This window comes from Chelonia mydas, chromosome 8 (assembly GCF_015237465.2).
Source record: "Chelonia mydas isolate rCheMyd1 chromosome 8, rCheMyd1.pri.v2, whole genome shotgun sequence".
NCBI classification, from domain to species: Eukaryota; Metazoa; Chordata; order Testudines; family Cheloniidae; genus Chelonia; species Chelonia mydas.
This window is the reverse complement of record NC_057854.1, coordinates 71,211,779-71,234,950: the sequence shown is the minus strand read 5'-3', so window position 1 is coordinate 71,234,950 and position 23,172 is coordinate 71,211,779. Positions and strand designations below refer to the sequence as shown.

At 42.3% G+C, this 23,172-nt stretch overlaps 1 protein-coding gene across 7 annotated transcripts in view; it reads left to right on the top strand.

Annotated features, from left to right (window-relative positions):
* The window catches only part of PTBP2 (polypyrimidine tract binding protein 2), a 117,007-nt gene that overhangs the window by 7,092 nt on the left and 86,743 nt on the right, over positions 1-23,172 (top strand). For 2 of the 7 annotated variants that reach the window (XM_037906132.2, XM_037906129.2), the window contains exon 1: positions 22,123-22,357. The exons of 1 other annotated variant lie outside the window; for it this stretch is intronic. Coding sequence is in view for 4 of the 6 variants with exons in the window: in XM_037906129.2 (XP_037762057.1) it covers positions 22,182-22,357 (176 nt within the window). In the remaining 2 variants the exon portion in view is untranslated. Of the gene's footprint in view, positions 1-21,571; positions 22,358-23,172 lie in introns of those variants that run through there. 4 more of the 7 variants (XM_043521473.1, XM_037906127.2, XM_037906130.2 and 1 more) reach the window with 3 other exon arrangements.

Here is a 23,172-nt window from a genome sequence, read left to right as displayed (position 1 = left end):
CTGACAGGGTGGGAGCGATGCTGGGAAGAAGGGTCCTGCCACCTAGAGCATCCCTGCAGCACAGCCAGGGCCTGAGAAGGAGGCCTGGGACCTATGGGAACAGACTGAACTGCCCTGACATTCCAGAGACACTGTTTGTAATGTTCCCTGCCACAGAGCGGGGTGATGTTTTCCTTTAACCTTTCTCATTTTTCCTTATTCCTTTTAAAACTAATTGCTGATTAAATAAATTGTATTTGCTTTAAATCATATGTAATGATCAGTGGGGTTAGGAAGTGTCCAGTGCAGAGAGAGTAGCCTGGAGTGGGGACACCCTAGCCCCTGTCCTAGGTGACCACAGCAAGGTTGGGGGATGAGCCCCCCCAGGAATCCTGGGCCTGGCCTTGTTGGGGTTACAAGAACTCTGCCAGGCAGGAGAGTGCAAGGGGAGTCCTCGAGGGCAGGGAGGCCTCTGGGTAAAGGAAGTGGGAGCGAGGACTCAGATCCTTTTGCTAGCCCATTTCACCAGGGTAGTGCAGAAGCCAGGGAAGTTCCCCACAATAGCAAGACCATTCCCCTACTTACACAGGTATCAATTCATCCAGCAATGGCAAGAGAGACAGGCTGTCTGCAGAGGGAATTTAGGCAGGCAGAATGTGCTTACTTAAACAGAATTAACAAGCCACATATTGTGCTGCACCTGGGAAGGGGGAGGGGCACTATCAAAGACGTGCTATGTCTCCCTGAGTCTCTGCCAAGCTCGTAGCCTCACATTGCCATGTCTGAGGGCTGCTCTAAGCTGCACTAAATGGCAATGTTCCCCAAAGGATCAGCTGCTTGTTGGCAATGTGCTCTGTCCCTTCCCCTTCCTGGTTAAAACACATACCCCTGTTCCAGGGGCTACAGAAACAATCGGGGTTGTGCCCAGCCTCCACTTTTGCAGAGCTTGTCTCCAGGCTGAGTACCACTAGATCTTTAATGACCATAAGTGATCAAGATCTTGGTTTTATATGTCATGTGAAAGGTGGCATTTTCATGAGCACACTGCTCTCAACACCATGCTTCGGCACTCTGTCAATATTGATTCGGTGTGAAGAATGCCATCTACTGAATCTCCAGCACCACTTCCTAAAACACCTCAACGTTCCTTGGTGGTCTCACATGATCAGTGTAGTAGCCCAGCCTCTTTAGCTGGTGATTAGTTTCTGGGTTCCGTTATTACACAATTGAAAAACATGCAGTCCATTCTTTAAACATATAAGATATTACGAACTTGTTCCCCAGAAAGTTTAGCTACTTTTTGAAAAAAACTATCCCTTTGCTTCTTGAAACTATCAGGATAGAATATGGAAAGCAAGTATCTTCACATATCTACTGAATAATTTTGAATTATAACCTCTAGAAGAGGATCATTTTGAAATATCCATAAATGAGAATAATTGGATTGAGTTCCTACACGGTAATACGGACACTGAATTTGAAGTGGTGAGACAAATCTCTAATTATAAACAATAAAACATTGGAAGTTGTCATTTTACACTTTTGCTGACTTTACAGAGCTGCAGCTGCCTTATGGAAAGCGTTGCTAGACACTTTATTGTGGTGAAACAATTCTGCTTATATAGCCTATATTTTCCATATTTATTTATCCTTATTCTGTGTAAGTGCAGATATTTGCATTAAAAAAGTGTCTTTGTTTCTTAAGAGTTCATCTGCTTTGCTGCTTATCATGCACACACTGAGAAAATGAGAACAGTGATAAACCACATTTCCCTCAGGTTAAGAATGCCCTCTGCCATAATAAACAGGAGCAACCTGGTGATCATATCTGACCTAGTGCCCCGCCTCCTCCTTATTGAGACAGATTCAGTCAAAGATGTTGCATGAGATTGACAGGATATGACCTTGGGGAAACTCAGGAGAATTCAGGACAAAATGGAATTCTAAGTAATTTATTTGCAATTAATAATATTACTCCAGCTTTTCATAAAAATCTTCCCTCACAAGAGGTCCTCACACCAACAATGAAAAGATTAATCTCCAATAATTGTGCAACACCCCCCCCCAAACCTGATAGCATTAGATTAAAATATAATGATTTATTTGGGATGGATATTACAATTGTATATTTAAAGGGGAACCTCTACTACATGATCTTTGTGTTAGGAACTCAGATTTTGATGAAACTCTACTAGTGATTTCTGTGCAGTATTTCTTTTTAGTTATTGAATACATTGTACTGAATTAAGAACCATTAAGTAAATATTGACAGGTTTCAGAGTAACAGCCGTGTTAGTCTGTATTCGTAAAAAGAAAAGGAGTACTTGTGGCACCTTAGAGACTAACCAGTTTATTTGAGCATGAGCTTTCGTGAGCTACAGCTCACTTCATCGGATGCATAGCATATCGTGGAAACTGCAGAAGACATTATATACACACAGAGACCATGAAACAAAACTTCCTCCCACCTCAACGTTGCCAGCGGGGGAGTGAGGTGGGAGGAAGTTTTGTTTCATGGTCTCTGTGTGTATATAATGTCTTCTGCAGTTTCCACGATATGCTATGCATCCGATGAAGTGAGCTGTAGCTCACGAAAGCTCATGCTCAAATAAACTGGTTAGTCTCTAAGGTGCCACAAGTACTCCTTTTCTTTTTAAGTAAATATTATTTGTGTTGTGGTGATGTCCTAAGTGCTGTCTACACATAAAACAGCCCATGCCCCCAAAGAATTTACAGTTGAAGAATTAATTCAATCTAATGTACTAGTTGTAAATAACGAGTGTGCAATTTTTTTAAGCTGACACTGGGTCTGATTTTCAGAGGTTTTAAGTACTCACACAATTGCAATTGAAATCAATGAGAACAGCTGGTGCTCGTTATCTCAGGCCCACTGAATTTAGCACTTGCATAGCCCAAAGCACATCTTCAAAGTGTTTTAACTATTCTTCACAGCACCCATGTGAGTCAGATAAACACTATTTCCATTTTACAAAGAGGGCTGCATTGGAGCAAATTAAGCTTTGGTTTAAGCAGATACAACAACTGTTAAAGTTACTTGGTGCTGCATCTTCTTAAACCAGAGCTGAATTTGGTCTAGGGAAGTTACATGACTGGCCCAAGGTCACATAGCCACTTAGTTTTAGATCTAGGGCTTGAATCTCATCTCTGAGTGTTGTATTAACCTAAGTGTACTGCAGTTTGTTTAATACTTGGTCCACCACGACTTGCTATGTTGTTAGGATTTCTAGTCTCTTGGTCGTTTAGCAAAAGGTGAAATAGCAGGCAATATTAATAATAAATCATGAATTCCTGAAGGACGGATACCTTCTCATCTAGGTCCTGATTCTATTCTCATTGTAGTCAACTGCAAGACTATTATAGTGGGAGCTAGGTTGATAGTAATGCTTTAGAACAGTGGAGAGGAGGGTAGCCAGAAATACAAATGCTATGTGCCAAAGAATATAATTTAAGGGCTAAAATATCATTTCACCTCAACTTTTATATGCATACACACACCATGTTAGTGTCTGTCAAGCTGCTACCTAAGTTCTGCATTTCTTGACTTATGCATGTACATAGCTCTGAGTGCACAAAATGCAGAAGCTATGTATATAAATGGTGGTGCATGCTCAAAACTACAGATCACGCTGAAATGTTAGCCCTTAAATCAGGGGTCAGCAACCTTTCAGAAGTGGTGTGCCGAGTCTTCATTTATTCACTCTAATTTAAGGTTTTGCGTGCCAGTAATACATTTTAACGTTTTTAGAAGGTCTCTTTCTGTAAGTCCATAATATATAACTAAACTCTTCTTGTATGTAAAGTAAATAAGATTTTTAAAATGTTTAAAAAGCTTCATTTAAAATTAAATTAAAATGCAGAGTCCCCCCGGACTAGTGGCCAGGACCCGGGCAGTGTGAGTGCCACTGAAAATCAGCTCGCGTGCCGCCTTTGGCACGCGTGCCATAGGTTGCCTACTCCTGCCTTAAATCATAGTAAGGTGTAATGCCACATAATACACCAGTAAACAAAATATTTTCATAATGGCAATCCATGCAACCAGTGCAACTGGAAAGAAGGAGATTTTGTATGTGACAATGACTTTACTATATGCTTGTTGCATTCTTTGAAAATGGAACCTGTGGCATTAAAAAACAATTAAAAGAAAACTAACAGTTTGCTCACCCTGGAAGTCTTATTTCAAATGACAGTGCCAAATGAGCTTTCATATGTATTCCTCATTTCACCTGTACTGGGGAAGACTTCTGCAATTTGGAAATGTGAGGCTGCAAGTAACTTACAGCCAAACGTGCACGTGAAGCACCCCCAGGCATGAGGCTGAACTTGTAAAATATATGAAGGGGCAGCGAGAGGCATCTTGGCCCTTGAACCACACAGCTGCTCCGAGGAAGATACTTCAGCCATGTAGCCGGAGTAGGTATGAATGCCCCTTCCTAACCCCACACAGCAGTATAGAGGTCTAAGAGGATCTACTGCTTTGCAGATACTCATCCCTTACTCTTGTAGGGAACGTAGGCCGTATTTGGATTTAAGCCTCAGTAACTTTAGTTGGCCAAATGTTCAATGATATTTAGCATTATTAAAAGATGTTCGAAGCAGCTTTCTGGCTTGTAGGCCAGTGGATATTAGGGTAAGGTAATCTGCTTGCCGAAACCTCTGCCCCCATTTCTCAGAGTTGCTTTCCTACTGTCATCATTAACTCATTGTCATGAGGAAGTGTGGGAATGGGTGGATGTGCAAATGGTGCTGAGTCATTAATTATATGTAAACAATGGAGATACCTCTCCTTAGGTCCAAGATATCTGTATGCCTACCAGCTACTTATCACATGATAATTCTTGTATCCTTTTGTTGAGAGACATCTGTTTGCTGTTATCAGTTAATTGTTACAAAACACATAAAGCTAATTTGGAATCTTCAGTGTGACTTCAAGATGCCAGATCACTGGCTCTCAGAGGGGGCATGGATCAGTGTACATGTCACGCTCCCCATCAGTGCCCGGCTGGGGCCGTGGAAGCCAATGATCCACCCAACGGCCAAATTCGGTGATGAACCCTGGTCACATGCCACCTGAGGCATGTTATGCATACTCTAAGAAGTGGCTCCCTCAAATTACATCTGCCAGGCTGTAACACCTAATTGGTTTTTGAAGATATCAGCATATCCCCTGAGGAGGAGTAAGAGGAAACTGATCCCTACAAAAGACCCAAAGCATGGAAATGATGTGTCTTGCATCGATGATAACACCCAAAGTTGCATCCTGCCCTATGCCCTGGACCAGCCATCTAAAGAAGGTGAGGTGAAAGACTCCGATCACTGGCTAAGCCAAGCCTGAAGTCTTCACATGTGGGAGGGAAGCTTGGCTTCTCTCAGAGTTGTAAAGATTTAAAGTGCATCCTATCATTGATAGAAATACTGGTAAATATCAATTTAATTCCAAATTAAGATCAAGTATGTGAGCTAAGATGTTGACGAAAAGAGGTGAAAATCCTTCTGTAGAGCAATTTGAGGACACATATTAAACTTGGGTGACCATATGTCCCGTTTTCACTAGGACAATCTTTTTTTTTTTTTTTTAAGCCCTGTCCTGGCCATCCTGATTTTTTTGGCAAAAGTGGGCATTTGTCCTGTTTGCTCTTGCTGACGTGATTGACAAGAGCAAATGGGACAAATGCCCATTTTTGCCAGAAAACTGGGACATCCTGCAGGGTGGGCAAGCGGCGATTCCCATCCCAAGCAGGGAAGGGGGAGGCAGGGCTTGGGTGAGCAGCAACACCGGCCCTAGCCTTGTGCAGGGGAGCAAGCAACTCAGGCAAGCAGCTCAGGCCAGCCCCATTTGGGGGAGGAATGGGGGCTCAGGAGAGCAAATTGGGTCAGCCCTGCAACGGGGGCGGGGGGGTGTGGTGGGGAGGGGAGGCAAGTGGCTTGGGCCAGCCCGTGCAGTGGTGGGTCAGGGACTTGGGCTAGCCCCACTCAGTGTCCCGTTTTCCCTTTGGGAAATATAGTCACCCTATATTAGACAGACACCCTCTCGCACTGTCTGTCCCTAACTGTTCCCCAAAGTAGACACTGACACAGAAGCTTATTGACAGGTTTCAGAGTAGCAGCCATGTTAGTCGGTATTCGCAAAAAGAAAAGGAGTACTTGTGGCACCTTAGAGACTAACAAATTTATTTGAGCATAAGCTTTCGTGAGCTACAGCTCACTTCACATCGGATGTGAAGTGAGCTGTAGCTCATGAAAGCTTATGCTCAAATAAATTTGTTAGTCTCTAAGGTGCCACAAGTATTCCTTTTCTTTTTGAGAAGCTTACTGGTGGTTCATTACTCTGTGTCTGCAACACTTGTCAGGCTTTTGAGGTATTCACTACACCTAACACGTTGTTGTCATAATCTGTACCTAAAAGGTGCAAAGTAAGGTATCCTATACAAACTGGTAACATACTGGTCCCGAAAATTGTGTGGTGTATATATGGGGTGTGGCAAAGTTATAAATATGTGCTAGAATTATGTTCTTAATGTGTCTGGAAAACAATGTATAAGTCAAGTCTGCCCTAGCCAAAGAATGTGTATTGGTGTGTCTGACCAGCCTGGGAATCAGGCAGAGGCAATGACGATAAATTTATTTATAAGATAAACAAAGCTAACAAGCCAGGGAGAAGATAGCAGGAGAGAGACTTTGTCTGGGCTTAACTCTCAAAAAACACACCTCAAAGGTTTACTGAACCTAAAAGAAGGGAAGAGAACTCCTAAGTTGGCTGAAGGTCTAGGTTGCAAGATTATGGTGAGAAACTTCTTTGAACAAAGGGCTCTAGTTTGTCAAGTTTTAGTCTCAGAAGCATATTTTTACTTTTGTTAGTAACTGTTTCTAACGTTACACCTTATACTTGCTGTCACTTAAATCCATGTCCTTTTGTTAATAAACGTGTTTTACTTTTACCATAAACCAACTCAGTGCTTTGATTGAAGTGGATGGTTTGTCAGCCCTAGTTAAGCTAACATGCTACTGTCTCTTTAAGGAGCAGCAAACTTGATAAGGTTTTGTGGGTGCCAAGAGGGGCTGAGCACTGCAGCAAAAGAAATCTCTGAGGAACTCGGGAATTAGGGTTCACGGTTACCTGGTAGGCAAGGTTTGGACTGGCAGAGTCCTGAAGAGTTTGTTGACAAGTCAAACAAGCTAGTGTATTAGCTTCCTGGCATGTAGTTTAGCAACAACAAAGCTCTCACTTGCTCAGGCTGAGAGGGGTAACACAGTGGCTCACAGTTCTGGGGACGCCAGCAGATTGTCACAAACACTAATCCCTTAAATCTATTGTCTGAACAGTAAAATCTCTAAATTAAATGAGCATTCTAAAGCTGTTATAACTTTGGATTCTATAAACCATTTTAAACCAGTGCAAAACTGCGAGAAAGATGCAGGCGTGTTTAAATGAGGTGAGGAAATAGATTAGATAAGCTTCACTGTCCACGTAAATTGCATCAGACTTTTGTTTCAGGGACAGAGCAGCCAAAGGACAATGCTACCAAGAATTTGGTTCTAGGATTTGTTTCCTCTGTTATAAGACTTTAATATCCTCATATATCTGTCTATTAATATACTTAAAGGTGTTTTGTAAATTCCTTGGATAACTGTAACATCTAATTTTTCCATTGATGATCTACTGATGATCACATGAAATACTTTGCACTGTTAAATATGATAATGAACAGGAAGCATTTGTTGGCCAGTGGTTTAAACAGGATTTATTTTTGATTTGAGGGCATGTAGTTGGGCCCATTTGACTGGATTACAGAAAGTGAGTGTAGTAAATAAAATCTGATCCCAAATATATCCCATTCAAATGTCATAAAAGAAAAGAGACCTCTTCAGCCTGTGAAGATGTGGTAGCTGTAAAATGAACCACTTTAGGAAATGATTAGTCATTTAAATGATCAAATTAAATGACACTGATTCCAAACCACTGACTTCTGTAGTACTATGTCCATGTTGTGATTGCCCCGTATTTTTAAATTTACCATTAAAACAGCTGGTCCTTATCTAACATATCTAGTTGTATCGCTATCATAGCATTATCAGGGATGGGTGGACTGTAAATAAAAGTATCCCAAACCCTCACCCATCATCTAAATCATATCCCGTTTTTTGGTGGATGACCTGTACACAGAGTAATGGAAATACTTTTTTTTCCCTCTCTGGATTTGAGTCACTCTCACAACTCTTGATCAGTTGTGGTGCTCCTATAGCAATAAGTAAGATAAAGGATGTACTTGGCTTACAATAACACGGTGATATTGCATATTTTCTTTCTGCATTTATGTGAACCAAAGTACATTAGCAGCGTATAGCATCCTGTTATGGAACTCTTCGAAGAAATATAATTAGTTTTCTTGGCATGTCACAGTAGGAAACAGGAACTTGATGATCTATTGGATAGCATATCCGATACCCTAGAACAGTGGTTCCCAAACTTGTTCCACTGCTTGTGCAGGGAAAGCCCCTGGCGGGCTGCGCCAGTTTGTTTACCTGCCGTGTCTGCAGGTTTGGCCGATCGCGGCTCCCAGTGGCCGCGGTTCGCTGCTCCAGGCCAATGCTCCCTCGGCCCGCGCTGCTTCCATCAGCTCCCATTGACCTGGAGCAGCGAACTGCGGCCAGTGGGAGCCACGATTGGCTGAACCTGCGGATGCGGCAGGTAAACAAACTGCCAGGGCCCGCCAAGGGCTTTCCCCGCACAAACGGCGGAACCAGTTTGGGAACCACTGCCCTAGAAGAATTAAACAGTCTGCTTCAGAACTTTGTGATTTTCCTGAGAAAATGTAGCGTTGGTGATTGAAATGTGTTGTCTTTTTCAGTCTTCTTTTGGTGCATAGTATTAAATCCAGGTACTGGGAATGAATGTTTGTTACTTTTATTAAATATCAGGCATTTACAGAGACACAGGAGAATAGATGTGATCACAGGAAAGAAACTCACCTCTGAATTTTTGTATCATGTGTCTTCAAACTCCCATTGCTAACAGACATTGTACAAAACCAGAATTAGTAAGGGCACTGCTACTTCCATTGTTGTCTTGAGCAAAGATGTGATCACAAGGTATCCATTGTACTTGAACTTTGTGGCTATGTACTTAAAAGAGGACCAGGAAATTTTCCTTTGGATCAGCCCATGGGCCCAGAGGAGAGTCAGCTCAGGACTGCAATACAGATGTGTGGAAGTGTCTTCATCCACGTGTGAGCAAAGTTCTATGCAGAAACTATATTAAATTGCTAAAGGCAAGCAAAGCTACTTTGTTAGGTAGTCCTTTAGATAGTCTTAAAGTTTGTTTTGATCTGATGATGTCATTTGCATTGGGAGTGAAGTATGGCAATAAAAAACCCATAAGGACAGCATCAGTGGAATAGATATTGAAAAGAACAAAAAGGTTAAAGTTCTTTTTAAGTCTTCCATGCTTGTAAATGTGAGAGTGATTGCTGTGATAAAGGAAAGGGGCATGAGATAATGCACTAGGGGACATTGCACTAAAATAAGCATACAATCCTGCTTCAGAAAGTTTGTTAAAAGCAACAATGATTATTAAACACAGTATTTTGGGTTTTATTGTCTCAGGAGCAAATCCTGTTCCTATTCTCTTGCGGCCAGCACGGTTTGCATCTATCACTGCCCATGCAGCTGAGGGTAGAGTACTCTACAGAACAGATCCACAGAATGGGGGGAAGAATTGCTCCCTCAGACCTAGTACCTAGCTCCACTATTTGGCCTATATGTGGGACTGGTCCTCAGTGAGCTGTAATGATCACCATTGTGGCTGGTAAGGGGGAATTTGCATTCAGAATAAAAGGGAGGAGTCTATGGGCAGGGAGCCCTGTGTGATTTCAGTTACCTGATTTGCTTCTTGAAGATTCTGGGTGGTGGGGGAAGATTTGGCAAATGGAGATAGGAGTGGTGGGAAACAGAGGGAAAAGGGTCTGGCTAAACTAGTTCTTGTTCATCTAAATTTTCTGGAGGATTACTTCATGGATTAACAAAAACAATGAGGAGTCCTTGTGGCACCTTAGAGACTAACAAATTTATTTGGGCATAAGCTTTCGTGAGCTAAAACCCACTTCTGTATTTTCCACTCCATGCATTCAATGTAGAGAAGTATAAATACACAGCATATGAAAAGATGGGAGTTGCCTTACCAAGTGGGGTGTCAGTGCTAACGAGCCAATTCAATTAAGGTGGAAGTGGACTATTCTCAATTGCTGGCACATGATGGCATATATCGCAATGCTCCGCTGCCATGTACATTGGCCAAATAGGACAGTCTCTATGCAAAAGAATAAATGGACCCGAATCTGATATCAAGAATTTTAACATTCAAAAACCAGTCGGAGAACACGTCAATCTCCCTGGACACTCAATAACAGACTTCAAAGTGGCAATTCTTCAATAAAAAAAACTTCAAAAACAGACTCCAACGAGAAACTGCAAAACTGGAATTAATTTGCAAACTGGACACCATCAAATTAGGCCTGAGTAAAGACTGGGAGTGGATGAGTCACTACAAAAACTAATTTCCCCCCCTGCTGATACTCACAGCTTCTTGTCAACTCTTTGAAATGGGCCACCTTGATTACATTGAACTCGTTAGCACTACAAAAGTGATTTTTCCTCCCTTCTTGTCAACTGTTGAGAATAGCCCACTTCCACCTTAATTGAATTGGCTCGTTAGCACTGATCCCCCTCCCAACTTGGTAAGGCAACTCGCACCTTTTCATATACTGTGTATTTATACCTCTCTACTGTATTTTCCACTCCATGCATCTGATGAAGTGGGTTTTCGCCCACAAAAGCTTATGCCCAAATACATTTGTTAGTCTCTAAGGTGCCACAAGGACTCCTCGTTGTTTTTCCTGACACAGACTAACACGGCTACCACTCTGAAACCTGTCACTATTCACGGATTAAGGATCCCTACAATGGACCTCAGTTGCTTAACTCCAACTGATATTAATGGAAGTTCCACGTGAGCTGGAGAATTCGGTGTTTATAAAAAAAAAATTAAATCTGATTACATGTAGGATCAATTACAGTGTCTCATACTGGTTAGCTCTTACTAATACCCTCTTCTACTTGGCATGAAGTGTTAATGGGCATAATTTATAGTCTTTTTTTTTTTATTGCATACAGTTTCAGAGGAGTAACAAAATTAATTTTGTGATCAATCCACAGTCATGAGGAAATTGTGAGACTTAGTTGACCTTTTGCATTAGTTTTGTTCATAATAATTGACTAATAGGGAGCTGCAGATTAACATTTTTTGGTATTAGTCCAAATACCAAATTTAGTTAAGATTTGAATATAGCTCCTACCTGATCCCTAAGCAATGTATAAAATTAAAATCACAAGGATAAATGTCCTTCATACAGTTAAAATACAAACAACAGGAAGAATAAAAATAATTTACTGTCATGAAGAGCAACTACAATACTGTCAGTGTAGAATGCAGATAACATTGTGAAATGTTACTGTTTTCTATTTTAATGGTACATCAAATTATTCACTAATTACTGTTAGTACATTGCATGTTTAACAATTATTTATTTACTTAAAATATGCACACGGTGCTTAGCAAATAATGAATAATGTTGGTACTTCACTGCACGACGTCAGCACTTAACTAATAATAGTGATAAAAATAAAGCACTGATTAATACCCAATTTGCAACGATCACTATTTTAAGTTAGTCAAAGCTTGGGCTCTCAGAAAATAATCGAGATGGCCCTGTAAGAATTCACCACTTTTATAAAAAAAACAAAACAAATAAAAAACATACCTATCAGTTATCCATATCCAAATGCAAAATTCCAACCTCTGGGCATGTGAGTATGTTAGATACACATGTCCACTCAATAAGCTCACCAAATAAGCTCTTAGATAGGCAGATTTGTGATGTATGGTGGCAATTCAGATGATGTAATCCACTTCATCAGTGCATAGCCCATTCACATGCACTGAACTAGGTGCTGTACTGAGCAACATCAAACCCAGAATGGCAGTGGAATATGACATTTCCTGAAACACCTTTGAACCAACGCCCATCAATGGTTATCCAAATTCCTGACGTGGCTTGTTAATGAGGGTAACCTGCCAAGGATCTGGAAAATGTCAAGTGATTGCCCTTCTAAAACCCGGAAAGGACCTACATAGTGCAGCAAGCTACTGACCAATCTCTCTGCTATTTGTCGTCTTCAAAGTCCTATCCTCCAGCATATATCTCCAGATGTGGAGGCAACACTCAATATCAACCAAGCTGGCTTCCAGAAGGGTCGAAGCACATGCAATCAAGTTCTAGCTCTCTTTAAATATATAAAAATGGGTTTCAACAGAATTTGATGACAGGAGCTGTTGTCTCAGACCTGACAGCGGCCTACTTAATTGTCAGTATAGCATCCTGATCTTCTGGTAAAACTGGCAAGAGCTCTCCCAGCATGGGTGGTGGACAGTGTTGAACTCCTACTTCATGAGAGGCCTTTTTGGGTACACATGAGACATAAAACAAGTGCAAAATCCAATGGCTTACCCTAAGGTTCCATGCTTGCGACCACCTTGTTCAATTTTTACACAAATGACCTACCGTTGACTCGGTCACGCATGTTTATCTATGCTGATGGCATCTCCTGCAGTACCAAGTAATGTTCTTTCACTGGATTAGAGAACATCTAGAATGCCACCCTGGCCAAATTGACAGACTATTGTAGCGGTTGGTGCCTCCAACCAAGTGTGACTAAGACCGTTTTGAGTGTCTTCCACCTCTACAACATACTCACTAACCATGAGTTAGATATCTTCCTCTACAGAGAACGAATGGAACATTAGGCAAAAACCAGTCTATCTTGGTGTCAAACTGGACCACTCTTTGACTTACCCTGACCATCTAAAAAGGACTGCTGCCAAAGTCAGGACCAGGAATAATCTAATCAGCAAATTAGCCAGTTCAACATGGGGTGAAGGTACACAGACACTTCTCACATAAGCTCTGGCTCTGTGCTGTTGCTCAGTGGAATACTGTGCCCCTGTGTGGTGCCATTTGCCTCACACTAAAGTGGTCAACATCAAATTGAACTTGACCATGTGCATTATTACAGGCACCCTGTCCCCTCTTCTATTTCATGGTTAACAGATCTGAACAACATAACTCCTCCACGCATTTGTTGCAGAGAGTCTACAGTCAGATTGATGGAAAAACTACGTGCCAATCCAGGTCTCCCACTGTACACAGACATCTTCAGTCACCCCAGAGCACAACTTATATTGAGGTGTCCAGTGTGGTCTTAATTGTCAGATTGGAATCTGTCAGAAGCAACCCTATGGAATGATAAGTGTTCAGCTAGAGATGTTTGGAATGGTTTCCTTGTCACTGATCTGACCGTTTGACCACTGGGATTTAACCTGCCATGTCACCTTTGGACTCTGCTGAATAGGTTCCAAACTGGCCAAGGAATATGAGCAGCCAGCCTCTTCACATGAGGTCTGTGCAATGACCCACTTTGTCAGTGTGATCTCTATCCCATGTTGTCAATGCATGTCCACTAACCACACTTCGTTGTGGCCTTAGGGTCCTTCATTCTACTGATGAAGCTGCTGTCAGGTAGCATGGCAAGCACTGCAAACACTAGAAGATGATGACCACTCAGTGCTATGATGCACACTGATTGCTGTTAGGCTTTGCAGGATCAGGGCCTTTGTTTGTATTGCTGTTTCTATAAGTATCATTTTACCTGGATACTACTGTAGAATATTTCCATTAAAAAAGGGAAAATTAGCATCTAAAGAATTTACTATTCAACCAAATGCACAAAAAGGTGCCACAAAAGAATAAATTTTGTAACCAAAATGAAGAAAATAGTTAGAAGTTTTGCTGGAAGCAAATGCTGTTTAGTTAGTTTTATTATAAAGAACAGTATATGTGCATTTTTCAGCATGGAAATTGTTCTTTAGTAAGGTCCTTCACTAATAGTATGAAAATGTGTTTATAAAGCCTGTAAGTGGTTTCTGTAATAAGATTTTTTTTTTAAATGGGTTGGAATATTGAATTAAGTTCTGTAGAAATGCTTGAGGTGTAGTTGTAACTAACTTACAAATGATACAGTATAAACACTATCAGAAAAAAATAATTTTAGTTTCCATCAAAGTAGTCTTGTATGACTTTGAAGTGGTAAGCATGGGGTACTTTATATTGCAATTTATATTGTCTTGAATACTTAGGGACAGATTCTATGCTTGTGGTCTGGCTGTTTTGTATTGCAGTACCAGCATAGCCTGGCTCTAAAGATGGATGAATAGTGTGACCAGGACACCTTATGGCTTGCTGCTCTTGGGCAGCCATGGCACAGGGTCACTGGCCTGCAACGAGCAGCTGTAGGATCACGGGACTGCAAAAGTGAGCTTTAAGATACCTTTGCATAAGTTTTCTGCATTTTTGGTTGTAGCTGAGTATCCTGTGTTTTTAAAATTAAAACCAGATGTTTAACCAGTGATACCTGAGGACATAATGCACACCAGATGAATCAAGTCAAAACCTCATCCATGTTGTGTGTAAATCGAAGAGGTAGCTGGGACAGCAGGTTGCATGCAATCATTAACATAATGACACTAGTCTACTGAGGTATTTTAGACTCACTAATCAATACTTGGAATTTTTTACATTTGTTTGCCCTCCAATTTAGGGGCAGATTCTGCTAAACTTGTTCACCTTCAGATGGCTTTGGATATGATATGTTCTCTCCCATTTGATCCAAGGCCTGTTGTGCCTCCAAAATACCAGCCAAATAGATAACAAGGTCTGTCTGTCCATAGCCTCAGCTGGGTCTTAAAGATCTCTTGTAATATTAATTCATATTTTTGACCCCATGTGTTGTGGTGATTCTGATCTGGGGAACCCCAGAGCATATAAGGAATAATCTACTCTTCCACTGACTGGTTGTGTGACCTGGGGCTAACCACTTCAGTTTCTCAGCTTCTTCATCTTTAAAATGGGAATAATGATACTGCCCTTCCTTTGTAAAGTGCCTTGAGATCTACAGATGAAAAGTACTATATCAGAGCTAAGTATTATTATTATTATTATTATTATTATTATTATTATTATTAATTATGGAAATTTGGCATTCAGCCTTAACTAATCTTTTCAATTCCTATTCTAGCTTAATCCCAGGTAGAGAACGTTGTAGGTAGCTATAGGCTTGAAGTTCAAAGGCATGGATTACTCATGGCAAGAACTGCATCGCAGCCTCTGAGTCAACCATAGTTGGAAAAAGACACCTCATGCCATAGTTCTCATTTCAGAATCCAGGAGGAGTAATGGATCCAAACAGAAAAGATACTTACGTTTTCTGTTGATATTTTGCTAAGATATATGGCTACTATGGATTCCCACTCAATTAAAATTTATCAATGGTATTGCTGGTAAACTGGGAATTTGTGATACTGAGGAAGACAAGGATCAGTTGCTTGTTGAATATTCAGTGTGCCAAACTGCAGATACTGATGCATCCTCCACCCCTCCAGCCCCCACCCCCATTGCAGCAAATGGACGGCAACCTCATATTACGAGTTATTAGAGAAGCATTCTTAAACTGTGCTGTAGAACAGATGTACTGCCTCTCTTCGGGAGATTGATGAGAATTCTGCTGTGACTGCCACACTCCAGTGCAGAGCACTTGAGGTCATTTAGCATGTTGAGAAAGGTCAAAGCAAGATTACATCAGTCTCTGAACCTAAAAACTCAGAACTCTTTGTTACCTATTAGGATGAATGGAAAAAAGCTGTGTTTTCATGTGCAACATCCCAAAGAATTGCTTGATGCAGAAAAGAAATGTACTGCTACTTAATATAAGGAGCACTTGTCTTCAAACTAGATCTCTCAAAGCAAGTACAACAGTATAGTACTGTCAAGCTGCCTTTTTTGGCAAGAATGACTTCCTCAACAAATTGTATATAGCTTTAAGTAATGAAGCTCTTATATTAAAAATTCATATATTTGCTTTACTTTGTTAATTGGTAATGAATTTGACAGTTTAAAATAAGAATTATGGATGCAGGATGAAATAATACATGCATTTAAAGAAGAGTACTGGAGCATGATGCGCACACACACACTCCATAAAACAGATATCATGCATTTTTAAAGGCTGGTGTGTCACATCACTCTAGATGATGATATTTGTGGGTTATGAGAATATCTCTGTGTGCAGAAATTTGCAAGAAGCCTGAAAAAGAACTTGTTTGTCAGGGGGCAATGAAGATGTACTCAAGAAAATGAGGCTTAAGAAGAGATACAAATGAAGGAGTATTGCATCTTAAAATATGCACTCAGAGTGCTTGACATCAGCACATCAGTGTGAGGCATTGTAGTCTAGTTGATAAGGTGCTGGACTGGGAGTCAGGAGACCTGGGTTCCAGGCTCAGCTCTATTACTAACTTGCTATGTGACCCTGGGCAAGCCACTGCAACTCTCTCTGCCTTTGTATCCCGTCCCATGGTTTTTCTGTCATGTTGTTGTGTTTAAATTGTAAGATCATCAGGGGAGAGACTACCACTATGTTTTGTCTATGGCCTAGCACAATAAGGCCCTGATCTTGACTGGAACCTCAGCTGTGCTAGTTTAAATGAATAATAAACACTTCTGCCCTATTTTCACCTTCTTTTAAGTATTTTTGTTTCCGACCATTAGCTGCTTTTTGTCTATTTAACTCATACACACAAGTTTTCTTGTATCTTTTTCCCCCTTTCCCATGCAGTTTAAGGACCTCATTCTAGACCCCTCACTTCAGTACCTGTGGTGCAATCTATCTCCTTAAATCCCAAACAGTAGACTACTAAATGTCTGCAGTGTTTTAAATCATTAGAAGGTAAACCAAGTGTGTATCTACCTAAGCTACATTTAATATATATACATACAAAAACACTTAATTAAAAAAAATGTAAAGTTAAGCAATCAAAAGTTAGGAAATTCCAGAATTAAGGTTGCTTGTGTCACCTTAATTCAGCCCCTTGTACTTATTCATTATGATACAGTCTTTAATTACATGATCTCACACTCTTTTTTTCTACAGTACCCCAATGTCATTCAGTGCACAAGATGGATGGTGCTCAGGGAAATAATCAAGATTATGTACAGTTGATCCTGCTCCCATTTAAATAAGTGGCAAAACTCCCTCCAGGTCAAGCTCCTTAATCTCCAGCAATGAGTCAGCTCAGTCTGCTCCTCCTTGCTGCCTGTGTGCTAGCAGGGGACACACTTAGAGCACAAGAGAGAGTTTTTTTGCCCTCATTTCTTGTGCCCTGCATCACAGCAGTCCCAGCTGTGAGGAGCAATTTTAGGGAAATGGTGCTAGCCCCTGCAGCCTTGGCTAGGCTCTGGTCAGTGCAATAGTATCTTCAAAGAATTTAGAAGCCAAACTCTAACAAGGCTCTGCTGACAATGTGCAAACAGTTTTTGTTAGTGGCTCATAACTTGGTGAGTGTATTTTCACAGAGATGGGAAAAGGCATATCCCTGAGCCTGACACCACCGTGACTTCCCTCCCCCTTGCCAAATTTCAAGACCCTGCTCCAAAACATGGAGGCACTAGAGCATCTCAAACAGTTATCAGGATTTTTTAACATGGGCAAAGTAATGTATTTTTCCTGACCTCATTCAGTGAAACTACTAAACTGCTTTTACTGGAAGAAAAAAAAATTGACTTGAGAGACACACCCTGGATGGAAAATAGTTACGTTTGAAAAAAATTATAAGCAACTGAAAACAGGATATCATAATGAAAAATGTAAGGCAATCAAGCTCTAGCTGATGCTGTCTGTCCTTGGTATAAGGTAGCGATATCACCCTTTCCCATGGATAAACCTATGGGAGACAACTTGCGATAAAAAACATTATCACTGTGTACTTTCTTATTACAGTGTAAAAATGCAACATCCATGAAAATAGTGCTTTGACAGTAAACAATCGGATTTTTGAAAATAAGACCACTGAATCAGAATTTAAAAAAGACAAAATGCTGTAGCCTAGATCTGTACCAGTGGGGCGCCTTTCACTCTCAAGGGCATGCTGTGTGGGCGCTAAATGCAGAATCACCATTAAAGACACCTGCATTAGACATCCAGTGTAAGAGTGACTTCCAACCTGAGTGACTTAACCCATTTCAGGGTCAGATTGTGATCCCCTTTACATTGGTATGTGTGGTAATTGTTCCTTGGGTTCAGGTGTGCAGGAGTCCACCAAGTTAAGGAGCCATGTCAGGCCTAGTCATCAGTGTGTAATGTTTGTGACAAAAAGTCAAACCAATTTCCAGGCTTGAGGAAGGGGAATGTGCACATATGCCTTTTCCCCCTATCATGATTGCTTGTATTTTCATGGACAATAAAGTTTTAGGTGCAACAACTGAGTGCACAAAATCAGAGTGCAAACAATCACACATAATGTTATACAAACTTTTAACATAACTTAATGGGGTGAAACTTTTTAAAATTCAGCTTAGTCTGTTGTGGCTACAAATACACCAATATGTGATTTTTCACAGGTCAGTGTATGTGAAGCTGTGGTTTTCCTTATTGTACCCCAGCATGGAGTGGGAGGGGTTAGGATGTATTTCGTAATACAACATGGTATGCCCTCCAAGCCCTTTATTCATGGTCTGATGGCAGCACTGGCTTGTCGGATCTTGCAGATTATGTCCTACCTCTTCTTGCTGCTCCTCCTCAGGATCAGGCATTCTGCAGGTGTGGAGGGGGCACCTTTAAGGTCGCCACACCAGAAGCTGCTGATAAAAACAAACACATACATATTAGATTTGCAGTCATAATTAAAAGGGAAAGATAAGTTTCAAAACTCCCTTCCCTTATTCCCAATAACACTTTGAATAAGAAATGCTTATTGACACTTCAATTTTGGAGTGCCTTGGCACAGGACTGTCTCCAGCACCAACCATGGTGAGTATGGCCTACTAGGGGTGGGGCAGTGGATTTTCTTTTGCATGAAGCTATAAAATTCTGGCCCCTGTTCTATGGTATAAGTACAGGGTAATGGCAATGAATATTCGCACTATTTTCACAGGCAATGGTGATTTTGGCTATCTCACTCCTGAGGGTCACAAAGGCACAGCGAAAACAACTGGTAGATTTTGGCTATCTCACCCCGAAGCTCCCAGGGCCTCTATGCTACTAGCCACATTCATCGCAGAGTGGTGTGGGAAAGTGTCCTATCATGGAGAAAGAAATAAGGCTGACATCCCTAGAAACCTTCCGGAGAGGACTGCAGAATATCTCCATGAAAGTTTTATCAAGATTTCTTGGCAGATGCTGACTATATTCCTGTTTGTTCTACCTCAAAATGAGCACAGGACACTGAATCAATGTGATTTATGTAATTCAATGGCCATAGTACTGTTCAGAAAGACAAGATGGGTTAGGTAATATCTTTTATTGGACCAACAGAAGTGAGACAAGCTTTTGAGCTTACACAGAGCCCTTCTTCAAAGACCTGAAGACTAGCTCTGTGTAAGCTCGAAAGCTTGTCTCTCTCACCAACAGAAGTTGGTCCAATAAAAGATATTACCTCACTTACCTTGTCTCTCTGGTATTGTGGGATTGACATGGCTACACCAACTCTGCATATAGTATTGTTCAAGAATTTGGCTTGAATTTACTTCCTAACTTCTTATCTTGTCAGAGTAAAACGGTGAAAAATCAGTCCCTTTGTTTTATAATATGGGAATGGTCTGGGTGTCATCTTTAAATGGCATGGGGAAGGGGGAAGAGGAAGGAAAAATAAATAAAATAAAAAGTAAGGAAAATTGCCTGCACACGTTTATCTAAGCTCCCTTCCCCTTCATCAGTGGGCTCGTCTGAGCTCACTTGACAAGACTGGCTAGAGTTCTGTGGAGTTTCAAACAGGTTTTGGCTCATGGCATGGTAGGAGTCCCCCACTGCGTTTCCCTACTCCTGCTCCTCCTCCTCCTTGCTTTTCAAGGCAGTGGTCTCCGTCTTGGGCTCCTCTAAGGTATCCACAGTGGTCCGTGGGGTGCTGGTGTGGTCACCGCCAAGTATGGCACACAGTTCATTGTAAAAGCGGCAGGTCTGTGGGGCAGCATCAGATTTCCTGTTGCCCTCTCTCACTTTGTGGTATTCCTAGTGAAGGTCCTTTACTTTCATGTGGCATTGCTGCTGATCCTTATTGCACTCCTTAGCCTGCATCCTCCATGCAATCTACTCAGAGATATCCATGTTTCTAGGGCTGTTCCATATCTGTGCTTGCTTGCTGTTCCATATCTTCTCCCCACAGGCCCAGGAAATCGAGTTCTTCCTGCCTGCTCCAGGCATTAGTGCATCTATTACCTTTGTGTGTGTGTGTGTGGTCATTGTTGGGCGGACACACTCACAAAGGTGAGCTGCTAAGTATGTTCCCCAAGGTGGGCAACAAGCAAAGTACATTTTAAATTTTTTTTTGAAAGGGTGGGGGGAAGGCTTTCAGTATATGTGACCCCTCAACGGTAGAGTTTTAAATTATGAGCAGAGCGGTCACTGTAGTGGGGACTGGGGCATTGTGGGATAGTGGCTGGAGGACTGTTCGGGTTGACACTGGTCATGCAGTATCTACACTCACACTACATCTATCAAAGTCGGTTGAACAAGGGTAGACCAGGGGTTGGCAACCTGCGGGCCGCAAAACTGTTTGTTGACATTGATTGCAGCTCCCAGTGGCTGCAGTTCACCATTCCCAGCCAATAGGAGCTCCAGGAAGCGAAGCCCAGCACGTCCCTACCAAAACCATGAGGCAGGACCCAAGAAATCATGAGATTGGCTTAAAAATCGTGAGAATATTTTTTTAAACAAAATGCATGTTGAGTTGTTTTTATTTCCCTGCTGGTTTTTGAACCTTTGGTTCACATTTTTTAAGCTTTTCTCCATAATTACAAAGGCTAGAAACTTATTTTTTTTCAAAGAAATAAAAGCTGAGATTCTCCAATAATCAGCTGTCTCCAGGAGCCTTAGATATAAGTAAAACATCAAATATTGCAAGACTCATGCTACAACAGAGAGAGTTTGCAACATTGTGAAACCAAACACGCTACTTAATGGCCTTGTAGTGTAAATATACCTATTTTAGATTTAGGCCCAAATCCTGCAATGTACAACATTGCAGGACTGTTGTGGCCGTGAGGAGTCCCAATGACTTCAGAAGGATCATTGACCAATAATGCTAATGACTCTCATGTATTGCATAATGTGCACTAATCCACCTGCATATTGTACAATACAGGATTTAGGCCTTAAATTATATGTTCATCTTACTACCAATTAAAGTATATTTGTTGTCAGCTTTGACATTGGTACAGGGAAGTACAAGCCATTGTGTGCAATCTTTAATTGCTTGTGGGGAGGAGGGAACATATTATAGCATGCTTGATGGTTTTGCTTTTTTGTTCATCATGTGTCTTAAGAGTGGTTGATATCTACGACTAACTGCACTAGCTGCGATAATTATTATGTTGTGTGCAATAACATGTCTACCTTTTCATTGCTCGTGTTTCAGGACATAAGCTAATGGTTATCAATTTAGAACAGGAAGAATTTCTTTCCTCTCCTTTGGAATACTGTTGCAAAATTAGGTGCATGATGAGGTTTCCTTTGAAGCACCCTGCACTGGCGAATTGGAGAGGCAGGATACTACAGAAGATGGACTATTGATGGCAATTCCTCTCCAAAATTTTCCATTACAAGAGGAGAAAGACTTTAACTACTCTCTCTCCCGCCCCAGAAATGAAGGAGATGTGGCACTAAGTTTGGACAGTCTCTTCCTGCAACAAGTGATGCCTGGCACCAGGGCTGGAGCCTGCGGAATCCAATCCAAATCCCCAGGCATCAGATCTGGCCAGTGTCTCTTCTCAGGCTCAGCCTGGCAGCAGGGCTGAGAAGTCTCTCCCTAGCTACAGGAGCCAGACTTTGAGAGAAGTCCAAAGAGCGGGCCTCCAGTCAGCAGGGCTGGGAGATAGATGTGAGGTGGGCCTTGTGGGCAGCAAGGCTGGGAAAACGCCCTGCATCTTTTGCCTGCTTTGCCCCGCCCCCCGAGGGGAGACGAGTTTGGCTCAGACAGGCAGGAGACGAGGGGCTGCTGCTACTGAGCATGCGCAGATCGCACGGGCATGCCCAGTGACAACGAGGGAGCCCAATCTGATGGGGAGCAGAGCCTGGCACTCGGCAACCTTCGGCGGTTTCCGTGGGGGCCCGGCCGCCATTTTCTCGTTGCCTCTCTCCTCTCGCTGCCCGCGCGGCTCCCTGCCCTGCTCGCCAGCGCTTTGTCTTGTTCGGCGATGGACGGGTGAGTAACTGGGCGGTGGGGGAGCGGGTGCCGCCGCCGCGCCTGCCGGTTTATTGTAGCCTTCCCGTCGGGGGCTGGGCGGAGCGGGGCTCGCTCCCCTGCCCGTGGGTGTCTGGGAGGAGCAGGGTTCCCAGCACACCCCACTGAATAACGGGGATTAGCTCCTGGATCCTCCCTGTGGGGCAGCTGGAGACCGACTGGGGCCCAGTGAGGATGGGGGCGGGAGGCGGGGGGCGAGCCTCTGTATAACGCGGACTCGGATGCGTGGCTGGGGCGGGTCCGTTCCTGACTCACCCAGGGCTGTGTGAGCCGTTATTTAGCGCCCTGTTCATTCTGTGGCCCTGCAAATGGGGTGGGAGGGGGGTGTCCTCATTCCCCTCTCTCTTATCCCCTTCCCCTCGTTTGTGGGGTTAGGGGAAACGCTCTGAACAAGACCCCTGCTTGTTTTAGAGCTGGCCAGAGAGGAGGAGGAGGAGCAGCGGCAGGAGGAGGCAGATGTCAAGCTCTTTTGTTTTCAATAGCTGCTTAATAGGCCCCTGGCTTTTATTATTTAAGGTAGAAAGATGCCTTTGTGTATACTGGAGACAGGCAGTCAGAGTCCAAGTAGGGAATGGTTTGCAGGCGTCAACCATATGGGACAGCAAGGGCCTTCATTCGTGGCAGGGAGCTTGGGTGGGTAATTATACACAAGGCCCTCTTTTCATTGGGGCTGGGAACCGTGGCTGGTGTTTATAGCTACTGTCAGCATAAACACTTGTACTTGTGCTGCATTTTACTGCTCCCATTTAATTTGCATCCCTCTTTTGAGACCAATA